The 15,470-nt window shown below is 40.5% G+C and overlaps 1 protein-coding gene across 3 annotated transcripts in view; it reads right to left on the reverse strand.

The window, feature by feature from the left end:
• LOC136448850 (maternal embryonic leucine zipper kinase-like) overlaps positions 1-15,470 on the reverse strand; it is a 32,973-nt gene that overhangs the window by 15,627 nt on the left and 1,876 nt on the right. Inside the window, exons 4-18 of one of the 3 annotated variants that reach the window (XM_066448510.1) lie at positions 15,084-15,200; positions 14,525-14,668; positions 14,184-14,252; positions 13,962-14,054; positions 13,625-13,723; positions 13,368-13,436; positions 12,898-12,996; positions 12,468-12,554; positions 11,920-12,060; positions 11,038-11,354; positions 10,568-10,650; positions 10,242-10,305; positions 9,635-9,818; positions 9,262-9,384; positions 8,525-8,640 (exon numbers count right to left, since the gene is read on the reverse strand). In XM_066448510.1, coding sequence (XP_066304607.1) covers positions 8,525-8,640; positions 9,262-9,384; positions 9,635-9,818; positions 10,242-10,305; positions 10,568-10,650; positions 11,038-11,354; positions 11,920-12,060; positions 12,468-12,554; positions 12,898-12,996; positions 13,368-13,436; positions 13,625-13,723; positions 13,962-14,054; positions 14,184-14,252; positions 14,525-14,668; positions 15,084-15,200 — 1,805 coding nt within the window. Of the gene's footprint in view, positions 1-8,524; positions 8,641-9,261; positions 9,385-9,634; positions 9,819-10,241; positions 10,306-10,567; positions 10,651-11,037; positions 11,355-11,916; positions 12,061-12,467; positions 12,555-12,897; positions 12,997-13,367; positions 13,437-13,624; positions 13,724-13,961; positions 14,055-14,183; positions 14,253-14,524; positions 14,669-15,083; positions 15,201-15,470 lie in introns of all 3 variants that reach the window. The other 2 variants (XM_066448509.1, XM_066448511.1) reach the window with 2 other exon arrangements.

Genomic DNA, 15,470 nt, shown 5'->3' on the forward strand with positions numbered 1-15,470 from the left:
CTATAAAAGATTCTTGGCGAGAAGACTTTCAAGATAAACCAGTGTTTGATATTTGAATGTTGCACTTATTTTTAATGCCTTTTTTGTCAGAGGGGAGACTCAAAACACTTTTTATCAAACAAAATACATGTAGAAACATATATTTGTACTTTGTTCAGTTTTTTTTTGACTCAGGTTTTGGCTTTCAGGTTTTTTGGACTCGGTTCTTGGTTATAAAGGTCCAAATCAGGTCCAGCGAACCGGTATCCACCCCTGGTAACCACAGTTAGCAAGCGAAAAGACTGAGCCAGCAGTTACTACTGCTGAGGATAGTACCCAGGCTATAGAAATACTGGGGGAAAATGCACTTTTGTGCACCCAAAATTGGAACTGTGCACTCAACTTTGGACCATGCACCAGGATGATTATATAGGGTTATGTATGAAATGGTACTACAGCATATTCTTGACATTTAGATGTCAGAAAAATAATAAATTCTTTGTTGTATTACTCATGGAGTTAGCTGATAGACTTAGAGTTCATCACATCTTTTTTTCCAATCCTTGACACTGTGTTGGCAGGTTTTGCCGACATACCTTATGATTATCTTATGCTGTGTACCAAAATTTTGTCTGTGCACCTAAATTTTGAGGTGAGGTGCACCAGTTCCTATGAATGAATTTCGAGCCCTGCTCCATTTATCAATGGATAGACTAGAATAATGTGGCATGCAGCATAATAATATGTCTAATGGTAAAGGCATTCTAATTCTGTAGATATGAAGGTGTTACCTTAATTGTCCAACAGTCATTCTGTGACTCTTCTGAATACTTCTGATATTGATGTGTCAAGGATAGTATTTAAGTTAACAAAGCCTCAGTCTTCTTTGGGTAAGACTGAAAAATTTTTTAGCTGCCTCAGTGTTATAATTATAGCTTCATCAATTAATAATTTCAGCTATTTTGAGGGTCAATATAGTATAATGAAAGTGTTTAACTGTCACAGACATGTGATCAGCTTTTCTTATCAACCAGAGATCAAAATTTCCCCAAAGAAATGTGGGAATTATCTTCAACATAAATCTGCATAGATTTTGTAGCTCCTACACCATAACATCAACTTTTTATGGCTCTGGATCAGACAGGTCATAAATTTACATCTGACCTCTGAAAGTACAACTTACCCAATCCCTCCCTGAAGAAATTTCAAACCATAAAGAAGTGATAAAATCTTAATAATTGAATTCGGGGGTGTTTTCCTTAATGGCATTATTTTATCTGGCACCAATACAACAGTTATGCATTGTAGTTTGTAAACACAATAGAATGGACACTTACCTACACCACAATAACTTATTATGAGGAAGTGATACTGTTAAAAACCTTGCAGACAATTTTCCCCAGCACAATAGGCTTTAACAATAGCACCCTACAAAAAGCATTTGTGTGGGAAGTTAATGGGAGTTGATCATTTGGACGTGGTCTACAGAGAGTAGTGGAAACACTAATCTACCTCTTTACTGTCTGCTGTTTAATCAGTGTGGGCTAACAATGTCGATGGCACACCTAACGCTGTATTGATTGTGTTCGATAACAAAAGCTTTCCGGCTTGCTGGGACTATGGGGTCCCTGAGCATATGTGGATTGTCTGCCCCCTGGAAAAATTATATGTTTTTATGGAAGAGGTCATAAAGGCAGTACCTTACGGAACAGACCCAGGTTCCATCAGGAAAGACCTTTGTGTGGGGAAGCCGGACCTTTGTGTGGGGTTGGATCTGTAGGGTTGCACTTCAACCTGGGGCAGTGACCTCTAGATTGGAGGCATTTGTCTACAATGGAGGCATTTAGGATAGGGACACTGAAGTGGGACAGTATCAGAGATATTGTAAAATAGACTCCAGGTGCCACTGGAATGAACTATTGGTTTTTACATCAAACACCACTGACCTCACTAGGCTACAATCACACTGTCTCAGCATCCGAATGGGAGACTGAGTAGAGGAGAGTAGAATCTTTAGCCGGATAGATTGAAAACGTGCTACGTATACGTTGGCTCTGCCCTAGATTCAGCCACCACTTGTAAGTATAGCACCCTGTATGGACAGAAGACCAGCAGTATTTCATTGCCTTAACTCAAGTATCCATTTTCTTTCAAAACTGATGCCATATTATTTGTACCACAGGTGCAATGCGGTCGATTGATTGGTTGATAGGAAAAGACTGTTTCTTCTGGAATTGACATTTCTTTACTTATTTCAGATGAACTTTCTAAAATACTTGTTGCCAATAGTCAAAGGGTAAATTACCGTAAAACCTTGAAAGTTCTACAACCAGTAGCTCCATCTACCAGCACCAACACATTGATACTGGATCAGAGATGGTGAAATATTGGCTTGGAAAGCAGCTAGTTAGAGTTATGGTGATATTTGAGTGCCAGCGAGTCTGTCAATTCAGCCACCTGTGCACCACAATACACTACTCCCCACTGTGGACAATACAAGCTATTCTTCATGCAAATTGAACATAAAACTTAATCTAGTTTTCATCGGGAGTAGATCCCGGGAAATCCAATCACTGTGATTATAGATACTGCACAATCAATGACACGCAACATTAGGGAACTCTTTTATTGTGGACCTGGCAGATAGCGTAGGCATTAAGGGTACCGGTGCAATGAGTGCAAGCATCACCAGCAAAACTGCTGGGCTTTTCCTGTGATCTTCAATTGATACAGAGATATGGTTAGAGTGGGTCATAAATGATTTCTAAAGTATGATTACAAAAAATACAAAAGACAATACAATTTGGAGGTTTTTCATGACTGCCATTGAAGGAAAGGGAACTTGTATCAAATAAACAGTGCTGTTTTCTCTTTGATCACTTCAGGGTTTAATGCCATTGGTTTTCATAGGCAGTATTGTAACATATCTGTTATACTAAGCAGCATTATCTGGACTACAGCACATTGCAATCAAAAACATTATCCTGCTAATAGAATTAATTGTTCGCAATTCTAACTTGTGTACACTCTCTACATACATACACCAAAGCCAATTTCACAAACACACAGACCATAGTACCCATCAATTTATGGCTGGCTAACAAAGAGAGACATATTCTGACTCATAAAAATCTAGGATCAAATTGATTATCACCTGGCTAATTGTCTGTATCTTTACTAAAGATGAACATCTATCCAGTCATCTCAAGTCAGATAGAATATTGAACACACAGAGGAACAGCCTGATATTTGTCATTGCTGATGCTATAAAAGAGTCCAGGGTGGTTACAGATGCTGTAAATGACTGGCAGTGGCAGTCAGGTGATATAGAGTTATCTGTATCATCCACATGTTGGTATGAAGAACACATTTGAGCTGAGTGGGGCTGTAACTTTTCACAGGTCAATATATAGTGGAAAAGGGTAGCCTCGAGGCTTCTTAGTAGACTCTAAGAGTCCGGTTTTTTGGGGGCTTATGAATATAATGTGCCTTTTATTGATGTCATATTAATTAATTAGTCGTATTTCACTTGTACTCGGTTTCTTGAGGCCAACCTCCTTAACGGAATGTAATAGAAACAAAGCTTACACACATTCCAAATATCAAGAAAATCCACCCAGGCCTTCTTGAGTTATCGTGTTAATAGACAGAAGGACAGACGGACGCTGACAAAAACATTACCTCCATTTGATCAAGGAGGTAAAAATGTAATAAGACAACCGTGACTTATGATCAGAAAATACCGGTAACTAATCAGAAAACAGCGCATAATTGGAAAAAAGTTTTTTTAAAAACATGTCCTTCCAGCAGGAATCTGCAATGTAGGCTAGGGACAGGGATTGATGGCCACATGACTACAGATTTAGGCTAATGGCAGGATAAGCAGCTGCACTGTTTATAACAGTTGGTATTAATGAGCCGGTTTGATCCAGACTATGTACCAGTTGATATTGGCATTGCCTGAGATCTTTGAATAGGTGATGAATGTATGGAGTGGGATAAAAGCAGGGCTGTCTCCAGCTAGGACCGATCCCTCAGTTCCAGGACGGAAATTTGCTCATTGGGACGGACATTAACTCCTCCATCAAAAAAATCTGACCTTCACGACATGGTATTGATGAAAATGTATTTTCCTAAGCTCAGAATGACAGATTTAGACATGAAAACTAACAACATGGGTTCCCCAAAAAATGACAACAAAGAAGGCTCCTGCTAAAAACATAACATTCATTTTTCATGGAGGAAAAACTGGCACAATAAGGACATTCTCTGATGAACAAGCAAGTTTCCTATGTCTCAGTCTGAGGAGTATTATCAATCAGGTGAACACCTCATCAGGGATGTACCTAGAGCTCAACTGGTAGCAGCCTCACAGTTGAGCTCCTGGTTCCAACTGGTTACTAACTGAGAGATCCCAGTTCAATCCTGGATCTGGACATCTTGGTTGGGGTTGCAACTGTCCTTCAGAAGGGACGTAAATTGTGGGTCCCCTGTTCGAGGAGGTGCCTTGAGCACGTTAAAGGAGAAAGACTATCAATCCCCCCCTTTAAAAATATTCCCTGCTACTGAAACAGCAAGGACACAGGTTCTTCTGCCATTGATACGGCTGGCAAGGTTTAGGCCCTAAAGCTCTCAAAGTTGTAACAGTCATAAGCTAAATTGTCTTGACAGATTGCCAACTGACTTTTGGCCAACAATTAACATTTGGTCTTGAGCACCAATTAGTGAATAACCCATGGAAACATTCCAACCACATTTTAATTACAAAAAAAGATCTGAACTAAAAGATAAGGACTGGTAGAGCTTTTAGAGCACTATAACATTGGCTGAAGTTATCTTTCTGCACATTTCAGGAATTGTTGTACTAAACTAACTGTGTATTATCATTTTGGACAAGCTGCAAGCTATCTTTTTTCTAACACTTTACAATACTTTAACTGTATCTTCTCTCAGACTGAATTAGTAAAGCTAGTGTCAATTACCTTGCTACAATTTGTAGAATAAGTTTAATAATTACTGTCCAACTTTTACAGTAAAAAGCAAATGGGCAAGAAAACATCATGGTGCAATCTGATTGTATCAAAGTGAACATACAGGTTTCTAACAAGACAGCAACTGGACACATTTCGTGTGTTTTGCCTTGCATAGTCTAAGGGTATCCTTATATGTTGACTGAGAGTGGTGAAGTTAGGCACAGCAGTGGACACTTGCCAGGTGCTCCCCTAACTGGAGAAGAGGTAATACCCTCTCCTCAGTCCACACACCTCATCGCTTCCCAGGTAGTAATTGCTGGGTGATTATCCAGACTACACACACTCAATGAGCCTGCCATGATGATGCCTGTTCTAATCCACAGCGTGTCCCTGGAGGCCGCCGGTCCAAGCCGTGCTCTGTCTTCCTGTTCTACACCCTTACTGTGATTGATCAAGCAGTTTGACTTGTCTTTCTTCAAGACCCAGAGGTACATTAAGCAAGTGGGAAGTACTCATTAAGGAGACATGTGGTGAGAAGTCTGTAGTATACAATCTACTTAAGTATCCAGATGTCCATCACTGTTCTAATTGTGCCAAGAACAGGTGAAGTGATTCATCCTCGATACAGTGCTACTTGTGGTCCAAGTTCTCCGAAAGCAACTTCGCATCATATAAAATAATGGTGTCCTATGATGATACATATAATTTCAAATGGCCATGCAAGTGGTCTCTGTGCCAGTGAGAAAAAATGTAAGCAGTGGCCTTGGTCTTTGCAATGATAGCAAAAAATTGCTAGAGAATGAACACAGACAATGAAAGTGCTAGATAGCCAAGAGCACCCTACCAATACCAAGATGAATTGAAACGTAATCACAACTCTCTCCAATACTAATAGGATGAACTTTGCTGAAGAGTCAATGTAAGGTCCCCCATTCCACCTGCAATTTCCATTGTCCTATTTTCAATGGGAATAGCCGGTCCAATCAGCTCTGTGCCTGAATCACTTTCTTTGATAGATCAACAGTTCCCCTCCATAACAAAAGAACTGAAAAAACTTCAGGATCTCTCCTAATCATTGTTTTCCTGACAATGTTGGTAACCATGGTACATGCTGGTGTAGGTGCATCATATGCATGTAAGGTAATGTAATGGAGTCTATTTACTGAGAAGATGTTTTACACGTGTTGTTATTGATAGAGAGACTTCTAGTTTTGAAAATGTCCATGTGGATAGTGACATTTTGGCTGAAAGCTTGCACATTCATATACATTTACAAATTGGACAGCATGAGACAGAAGGTTCTTCTAGACAGAAGCTAGAGTGGAAATGATACAAAATGCTTGCCTCTGAAGAATCAATGATGACCAATTAAAAACTTAAGATGAGGACATTCTTTACATTTGTAGTCTTACTACACATGTAGAGCATCAGCATCATTAATGGTTGAACCTTTTATCATCCCATACTTGTTTAAAATCTTTACTTTCGGTGCTATACGCCCTGTCCTGGCGCTACCTGTGGCAGCCAACAGCCACTGCAATGTCTCACCCAATTGACAATTCATGATCATGACTAAGGACTGGAACTGATAGTTTTCTGCTCACTTTCCCTGAGCTCCCGTAATTAATACCAGTGTACCACTCTGCCCTAAATTAACCTCAAAACTTCCGTTACAATAATGCTTATGCCATGGAACACAATGTGTAGTCATTGATTTGCTGTGGATGCTATCGACAACTTCCCAACTCTGATCTATACCACTGTACCTTTAATCTCTCTCCATCTCTCTAAAGACTCATTCGGTTTCTCACAATTATCGGCGCAGGCGGTCAACCATTTGATGCACTATCTGATGATTCGATGATGTTAGCAGTTTGGTGTTTAGAAAAAGATGCGTGAAGTTTCAATAAGGTACAAAAGGCAAGAAAAGAGTTTTAAGGCTATCACTTTGATTAACGTAAGGCATTTGGGGGATATGCTGCACTAGCATCACAGGCCAGTTTTATCATTGGCTGGTGCAGGTTAGGCACAGGTAAACAAAGTCAAAACTGCCCAAGAAGACCACTCAGGGGACCAATGATGTCGTCTATGTGGACAGGTGGTCACTGTACACAGGATTCTTCATGCTTGTGTCAATGTCTAAAAAATTATCTAAGGGACCACCAGAGAGTAGTCGCATTAGACAGGTGGTCCTTATGCACAGAGGTGGTCACATGTTTCAAAGACACCTGCACAGATCTAACCTTACCTGCACTGCCCTGCATATGCAGGTGGCATTTTGAGCCCCAGTTTTAAATACCCATGGCAGACGATGAACCTTAAGATGTTCACCCGGAGGAGAGGACATTACTGCTCTATCTGGACAAGGCTCAGGTGCACCCAACCAGGTAATGGTTCTTTGAACTGCTGAAGAATGTAGGCAATAGATGCCAAAGGGAACATTTCACTTTGGATCATCTGTAAACCTGGACCAAGAGCCAACCAGGCAATGCAAAACCCCAGCTGCAGCATAATTCACATTTAACAGTTTAAACGGGGTTCAGTATGTTTTGTTATTTTACTATTTCACCTACAAATTTAACCATTACAAGGTATAATAGTGTGAACGGCATGAAAATAACTTTTTTTGCACATTTCAAGGTCCTGTTACAAAAATGATCATATCTACTGAAAATGAAATGTACTTCCTTGTAGTGCAATTTTTCATGATCAAACCAATCCTGACTGACATAATGAAATGATACTGTAATTCTTGAAATTTTTGCAGATATTTTATGTTCACAGTTTTTGCAGAGACCCTTCGCGCAAACTTAAAACCACCAGTGTTTTCATAACTGTACAGTATGTGACTATAGCGCTATCGCGAACTTAAAACTACTGTGAAGTTGAGCGCTCCATTTTCTCCCTCACTGGGAAAATAAATCACAGGGAACTTAAAGGCATTTGCACTATTCGTTCTTCTGAAGTATCCAAGACTTGAAGAACACACTTGTACAAGTAACGCCTGTCTGCCACCCTGACAGACGCTGCCTCACTCCCCCGCCAGCAACAATCACACGACCATTACAGCGGAAATGATTGTCCTGATTCCCAGTTATTAAAAGCAAAGATTCCATCATAGAGCTGCTTGTCACTAATTTGACAGCCAGATATCATCAAAGGAACATGTTGGAGCCGTATGTCAAGTTCATTTGACAAGTGCAACCTTTATTGCATCATTTTTAGCTGTAGAATCTTTTAAGAATTCAAATTCACAATCAGAGCTATTAGAAGTTGCCAAGTTTGAACAAAGGACAAGAGTTTTTGTGAATTCTTTTTTTCATTCACTATTATCAATTGTGACTTTCTAGCTGATTCTGTCTATGCATTTTCCTACAAGGCAACAGACATACATACATATAAGTATATTGAAGACAGGGAGACAACTTTTCATAACCTATTTTAGGACCTTTGACCATTGTCCACCTTGGACCTGGGCCAGGGGAAAAGAACTTGACCGCACATCAAGACAAACAAACAAACCGAAAACAATACCTGGTATCAACACATAAACTGCTATTTTTCAAACTTACCCCTTTTCCTTGCACAGCATGTACTTCTTACGAGCTTCCTGTGAGAGCTCCGACACAATGTGCTCTGCACTGAGACTGGATGTGATCTTCACACTCAGGAGGTCCAAATCTCCTTTCTATGGGGAAAAACAAGAGTTACTTACAGAGTAGCTGCTAAAATGTATACGAAAAACACTGGTGTTTCATATCTCAGTTCTATGTGAGGGATTTTCTGCCCCCATCTCTTCAGGAGGTGTGGGGTTGTACAATGGCCTTGAAACTGAGCAAGCACTGTTACAAGAAGGGAAGGAAAAATAAAAAGTGGTAAAGATATAAACGTAGGTTGGCAGTTCCTTATCCTCTTTTTACACCAGAACATGCACCATGGCCTGTGTAAGTCAGAGTTTTACTTCAAATAGCTGAAAATGAAAACAGACATGATGATGATAGAAGAAACCTGGAGCCCTGTTGTGAATATTTGTCAGCATGCTATTATCATCATGAGCCTTACATGCACTTCCACCTTAACCTGTGTGCAAGTTTTCTTTGTCTTTTAGTTATTTTTTTATCTGAGATCAGGGATGTCTCCAGAGGTCCACAGTTTTCTGATCCAATCTCTTTCAGACTTTTCAATGTACTGTACTTAAAATTTGCCAATAGACAGCCCCCATGAATATCAGTCGGATCCCAAGCTCTGACAGACGGACACTGGGGACATCCCTGTCCCAGGACCACTCTACAAGACTCGGGTACATCACCCTGAGTTGCCTGGGCCCCTCCTCAGAGGAGGTGGAGGAAGATTTCCACTTGTCGGGAGTGACCAAGTCCTTCAGTCCCTTCATCTTGTCCAGGGTACCTTCCATGCCCTCGGCCAACACAGTCTGACACACATACATGTACAATTGGGCATCAGGACAGTTATCAACTAAGATTTTGGCATTTCTCAGGAAAAAATCTAGTGTTTTACATGCATTCTTTGAAAATAAAACGAAACGGCACTGAAAAAATGACATGAAATGAGCTGAAAATGAATTAGCTATGATACAGGTATGAGGCTTCAGCAAGTTATAGTTATTTCACAGGTTTACATTCTAAAAATGTTTTAAAACATTTTCCATTCGATAGTCCCACCTTAAGTTGCCTGGGCTCCTCAGCTACAGATGTCTTCCTCTTGCTGGGTGTGAGCAGACCAATCATCCTGTCCAGTCTCTTCTCAATGCTACCAAACACCTTCTTGGCAGATCCCGGCCTACGCCGCTTTTCTGAGGACGCTATGAGGTTGGCCATGTCAATGTGACGCTCCACAGAAGGGGTTCTGAACGTATGAAGGGGAAAATAGATGTAAGAACAGAGCTGATGCCATATCAAGAGCAGATCAAGCAGTTTGTTACAAAGCTATCAGGAGGATCATAGTCTAATATTAAACTATGTGTGTAAACCAAAACTTCATCTACCATGGCAAAAAGTCTATGTACTGCTTCCACTGCGCATAAAACTAGATGTATATTAACCCAAAAGAAACAACTGGGGTTTGAAAAAAAAGGGGACTGGTAACAAGCCATTTTACATACTGTTGTACTCTGTTGTATTCAACGATCACTTTAAAAGTGATCATTTTCTTGATAATTCACTAGACAAAATTTAACTCCATGTCTTTCTATTTCTATAACCCAGTGTAATCATAGAAAATGTTACATAAGACAAGAGCTAGTAGCCTGTACACTTTAGACGAGCCCACCTCCTTTCCGGACTGAAGGTACCGAGGCCACACAAGTTATCATCAACAGATCTCGGGCCTGCCCCTGGAGAAATTGTCAAATATAACTTTACAAATGGTCCAACACCTTTACATCAACATTGTTAAACATGGGTTTTGTGCATGAGGTACATGTACTTGAAGTCTACATAAAAATTCATGTTCTTGTCCTCATGTCTCTCTCTTTGGAGACCACAGGTTACTTTGTCAAATTGTCCTGGTACAAGTACATGTCCGGACCTGTACCTAAAGCTCTGTACCGGTACCTGAGGCTAAGTTTAGGTACACATCCCTAGTAGGAAACATACCTCCATCCTTGATTGGCTGCATGAGTTTGATTGGCGGGGTCGCCCTGCAGACAGGAATTGGGGGTGGTGTCTTGGACCTCCTCCTGAAGGAAAATCATACAAGACCATTCAATAGACAGAAGCCTTTTCTTGTTGTAAAAATTTAGAGTCTGAAAACATTTATGTCAGGAGGACAGGTGGACCAAAAAAACAGCAATTGGCAGTTTAACAGTGTAACAGTGGGATTCAAGCACCACCAACTGACCAGTCGAACGCGTCGGGACCATTTAGCCTAGCGGTTAGGGCGTTGGCACATGGGCTGACACCCCTAGGTTCAAATCCCGCCAGGAGAATGTAGTACTTGCCTTGTGTGTTTCAACAGATATCTAAATTTCATCTCATCAAGGATCAATGGATGAGTATACTACCTCAGCAACCTTCATAAGAGACTTGTAAGCTTCCAAACCTGGAAAAAATTAAACAATACCAACCTGTCCTTTAAGGGGGTTGTATGCTTGACTACCCCTGTTGCCACCTTGCCATGTTTGGCGGGAGTACCCCCCCTGCGGTACCGTCCCGATGAGTACATGGGGTCAGGCCTCACAAACATGTAGTCATCGTCTTTCTTCTTCTTCTTTTCCTCGGGTGGTGAGATGTCTGCATCATCATCGTTGTCTCTCTCCTTGCGCGTCCTGCGTCCGATGATGAAGTCTTCGTCCTTGTTGCTGTTCTTCTTGCTGTCCTTCAGCGGCGTGCTCGGGCCCATGAGGTTAAAGATGTCGTCTGGTAGATCTGCCATGTTCCCAGACTGAACAAAAACAACACAGTCAAAACTGCCCAAGAAGACTGCTCAGGGGGCCGCTACAATCTGGTCTATGACGTGAACAGGTGGTCACTATACTAGACAGGATTCTTGATGCTTGCATCAATGGGAAAAATTATAATCTATGGGACCACAAAAAGATGGTTCTTATGTAAAGATGGTAACTTGTACAAGTTTGACTGTACTTTGCAATATTGTAATCAACTTTCCAAGACAGTGCAGGTAATATTGTAACACTGAAATCTAACAAGGTTGGATACACTGCTTGAGATAAACACTACAACTAAACATCACATTCAATTTGATGGGATTTAACATTATACCAAAACCTGTACAACTTGAATCACCTTTATGCTGGATATTGCTATTTCTCTTGTACCTTTGTTTGCTTCCACAAGTACATGTGTAAGCTTCATGCAGTTTCACTTACATGTGTAAGCTTCATGCAGTTTCTGTCCCTGTACAAAACATGTATCTTGGTTCAAAAGTATGATCAAACATCAAATATTTGGGAGCAACACAATGACAAGTAAATGCTAGTACTTACTACCTTATCTGTGATATCCGCCAGCGGCGTATCTGGGGCATGTCTAGGGGACAGTACCGGGGGCACAAGGATCCTGCAGGGCTTCCCTCGCCTCTTCTTGTTCAACAGGAGAAAGTAGGTGGCTGTGATGTCGTCATACTTCCACTGGAGATGGAACAAACAAAGATTTAAATAGAAGAGATTTTCTTTTTTTGAAGGCCCCTGTAGAAGAATGTAGCATGATTCTTATGATTTTTCCTCAACACAAAGAACTCAGGAGGAGCACAAATAGCCCTTGATGAGAAGAAGTTGACACATCCTCTACATCTACATGGAAATTAACACCACCAAGCTGCATTATTATCACAACACCACCAAATATGCTGTCTTACGAAATCACTTTTTTTCTTCTTACTAGTGCTCCAGAACGAGAAAAACTGTGGAGGTAACAACATATTTTACGCACAAGTACATAAGTATGATATTTCTTATATACTGATCCTAAGAAACGAGTATGGATACAACAGTGCACTAGTGACAAAGTAGTGAATAAAAATGCGTAGTGTACATACGTCTTTGATGATGTTGATCATTGTGTTTTTTGACTTTTTGAAGTGAATGGACATTTCTGTGATACAGTCCTCATCTATGTTGTTATTCTGTGGAGGAAGAGTCATGATGGGGTAAGGGCAGGATACATTATTACACACACATAACAAACCTGGAATATTTACTGTAAGAATAGATTCTTGATACAACAAAGGTACAGATAAAGAACACCGGACTTAGAGTTTTATGAACTTTAAAATCATCCTGAAAACTATTCAGACTTAATTCTTTTTGTCTCCACTCGTAATATTTCATAATATACGCTGGAACATTTACCCACCCATTGGAAGAGATAACGGACTCTGAGGAACATAACCAACTAGAACATATGGCTAAGGGTTGCCCCCTGTCAGCTTAAAGACAAACTGCAGGCAGTGTGGCATATCTGCTTACATTGTACTTGGTCCTGTAGTCAATGGGTTCAGCGAGGCCCTCTGTCAGCCAAGGGTGGCACAGCAACTCCTTGACATTAATTCTGAGTTTGGGATTAACCTAGAGGAGACAAAAGTACAATAACATGAAGAAGTGCTTGTGACCTTTCTGTTCCAGAGAGAGTGATCAAAGTCAGGCACAGATTTGGATCACAGTAAGACATTTCTTGGGATTACTATTCATTGCATGTAGAGCTATCTATAAGTTATACTTATAGGTACATGTAGTCCTGAGCCAAGAAAGTAGCACATCGTAGTTAAATGTTGGCAAACTAGATCAAAACAAAGATTTCAGGACTTTTCATCACTGGAAAGAAGGTAATCCTGTAATCCCTTAAAGTTAAACGTGCAGATTTAACAGCATATGTACATGTAAGTCCTAAGAAGTAAACGTTAAAAACTTTCTGAGTGGTTCTTGTAATCATATGTTACCTGCAGCATGACATTGATAAGGTCCACACTCTGCGGAGACAACCAGTCTGGGATTTCATACTGTCCTTTCTGTAACAAACATGTAAATGTACAATAGAAATTAATGGTTTTCATCACTTAGACCAAGGGTTGATACATGCCCAGAAAGGTACATGCAATCTTCTTTCTAAATCAGGAAAATGAAGTGGGCATATCCAAGAGCCAAGAAATTGAATTAATAGGCTTACGTCTGTAACAATACAAAAAGGAGTACCTACCCTGATTTTCCTGTACAGAGCTCCAACATTATCATCATCAAATGGCAGGAAGCCACACATCAGGGCATACAGCAACACTCCCATACTCCAAACGTCCGCCTACAAAGGGTAAAACACTGTAGCACGCCATGGCAACACTCCCATACCTAAAATATCAGCCTACAAAGGGTAAAAAATACTGTAGCGTGCCATGGCTACAGTCCCTTCCCTCAAAAATCAGCCTACCAGGGGTAAGACACATTGGTCGCTTGTGGAACTTGTGCTCACAAACTTTAAAGATAATTGCCATGCATCCAGAAAAGCTCATATTTGTCATGATTACAAGAGCGCCCCCTACCTCTGCTCCCAAGTACTCGTCCCCTTGGATCAGCTCAGGCGCGGCGTAGGCAGGACTGCCACAGCACGTGCTCAACTGATGGTCCATCCCACCCTGAAATCAGCCGATACTGCACATCAAACTTACTCTTACAGTCACAGTAGATATTAATTTTACACCTACTGTGTAAATCATAACACTTCAAATATCAAACGGTATATACAAGTCAATGGGTCTTTTCACCTTGGGTTTGGCACATAGGCCAAAGTCTATCAACTTCAAGTTGTGGGCTTCATCAAGGAGAAGGTTTTCCTGCAGAAAAGGACAAGAAATGGGAAACCATTGAACTCATCTAATGTAAAAGTAAAATCCTGGCAAAATCTAGGGCAGTACGAGCAGTAAAAGTTCTTTGACTAGCAGTAGTAAACTGGATCAGAATGTAACCATACATTACTATAGATTGTTTTGATCAAATTTTCAAGAATGGTTCGACTACTGAAAGTTATTTTCTCTCTAGTATAAATTGCAGGATGATCCAAGTATAAAACAAAACAGACAATACAAAAGATAAGAGTTGTACAAACCGGTTTGAGGTCCCTGTGTGCGTACCCTTCTGTGTGGATGTAGGCAACAGCCGACACAATCTGTCTGAAGAACACTCTGGCTTCCTCCTCTGGCAGCCTGTCTTTGGCAACAATGTAGTCAAACAGTTCTCCTCCAGGGCAGTACTGAAGAAGGGAATATCATAAGATTCGAGTATAACTAATTAAATCTTTTACACACCTACAAGGACAATGCTACACCATTGACCATGGTAACATACTAAATTTCACATGTGTAAGACAATAGTAATCTAGGCTTTCCAGAGTGTATATGTCATTTGAGATTTGACTACATTATATCAATCAATCAATTAATGGTTTATTTCTCCATAGACATGGCAGCATTAGGTATGATTTATAACATCATTAATATCTAATAAGAGATATACCCATATAACAACAGAACCTTAATCATGAGTCATATATAATAACTTGTCAACAGTGTCCTTTTGTTTACTTAAAAGTGATGATACTTGGCTGTTACTGAATATCATGAAGAGAAGTAACTTTTTGTAATGCTTGCACATGACCAGTTACCCACCTCCAGTACCATGAAGATCTTGGTGTCTGTCTCCAACACCTGGTACAGTTTACACACGTGCTGGTGTGTTAGAGTCTTCATGGCTTCTATCTCAATCTGCACACGGGGAAGATCCGGCTAGAAAAGAGAAAAAAGATGACATCAGAATAATAACAGTCTGTGGTGCCAAATTGAAGGTAAAGGTAGTCCCATAGTCTTGTTGAGGCTGTAGGGGCAGTGGGTTGTTATCCACTGTGTCTAGGGCACGGTATTGGAAGGCGGAGCCCAACCCTCTGGATCTCTGCGTTTTACCTGCCCAAGCAAAGTCAGGTACCCATTTTACACCTAGGTAGACTAGACTGAGGAAAGTCATGCAAAGTGCCTTTCCCAAGGGCACAACATCAGTGG

This window comes from Branchiostoma lanceolatum, chromosome 14 (assembly GCF_035083965.1).
Source record: "Branchiostoma lanceolatum isolate klBraLanc5 chromosome 14, klBraLanc5.hap2, whole genome shotgun sequence".
Lineage (NCBI taxonomy): Eukaryota > Metazoa > Chordata > Leptocardii > Amphioxiformes > Branchiostomatidae > Branchiostoma > Branchiostoma lanceolatum.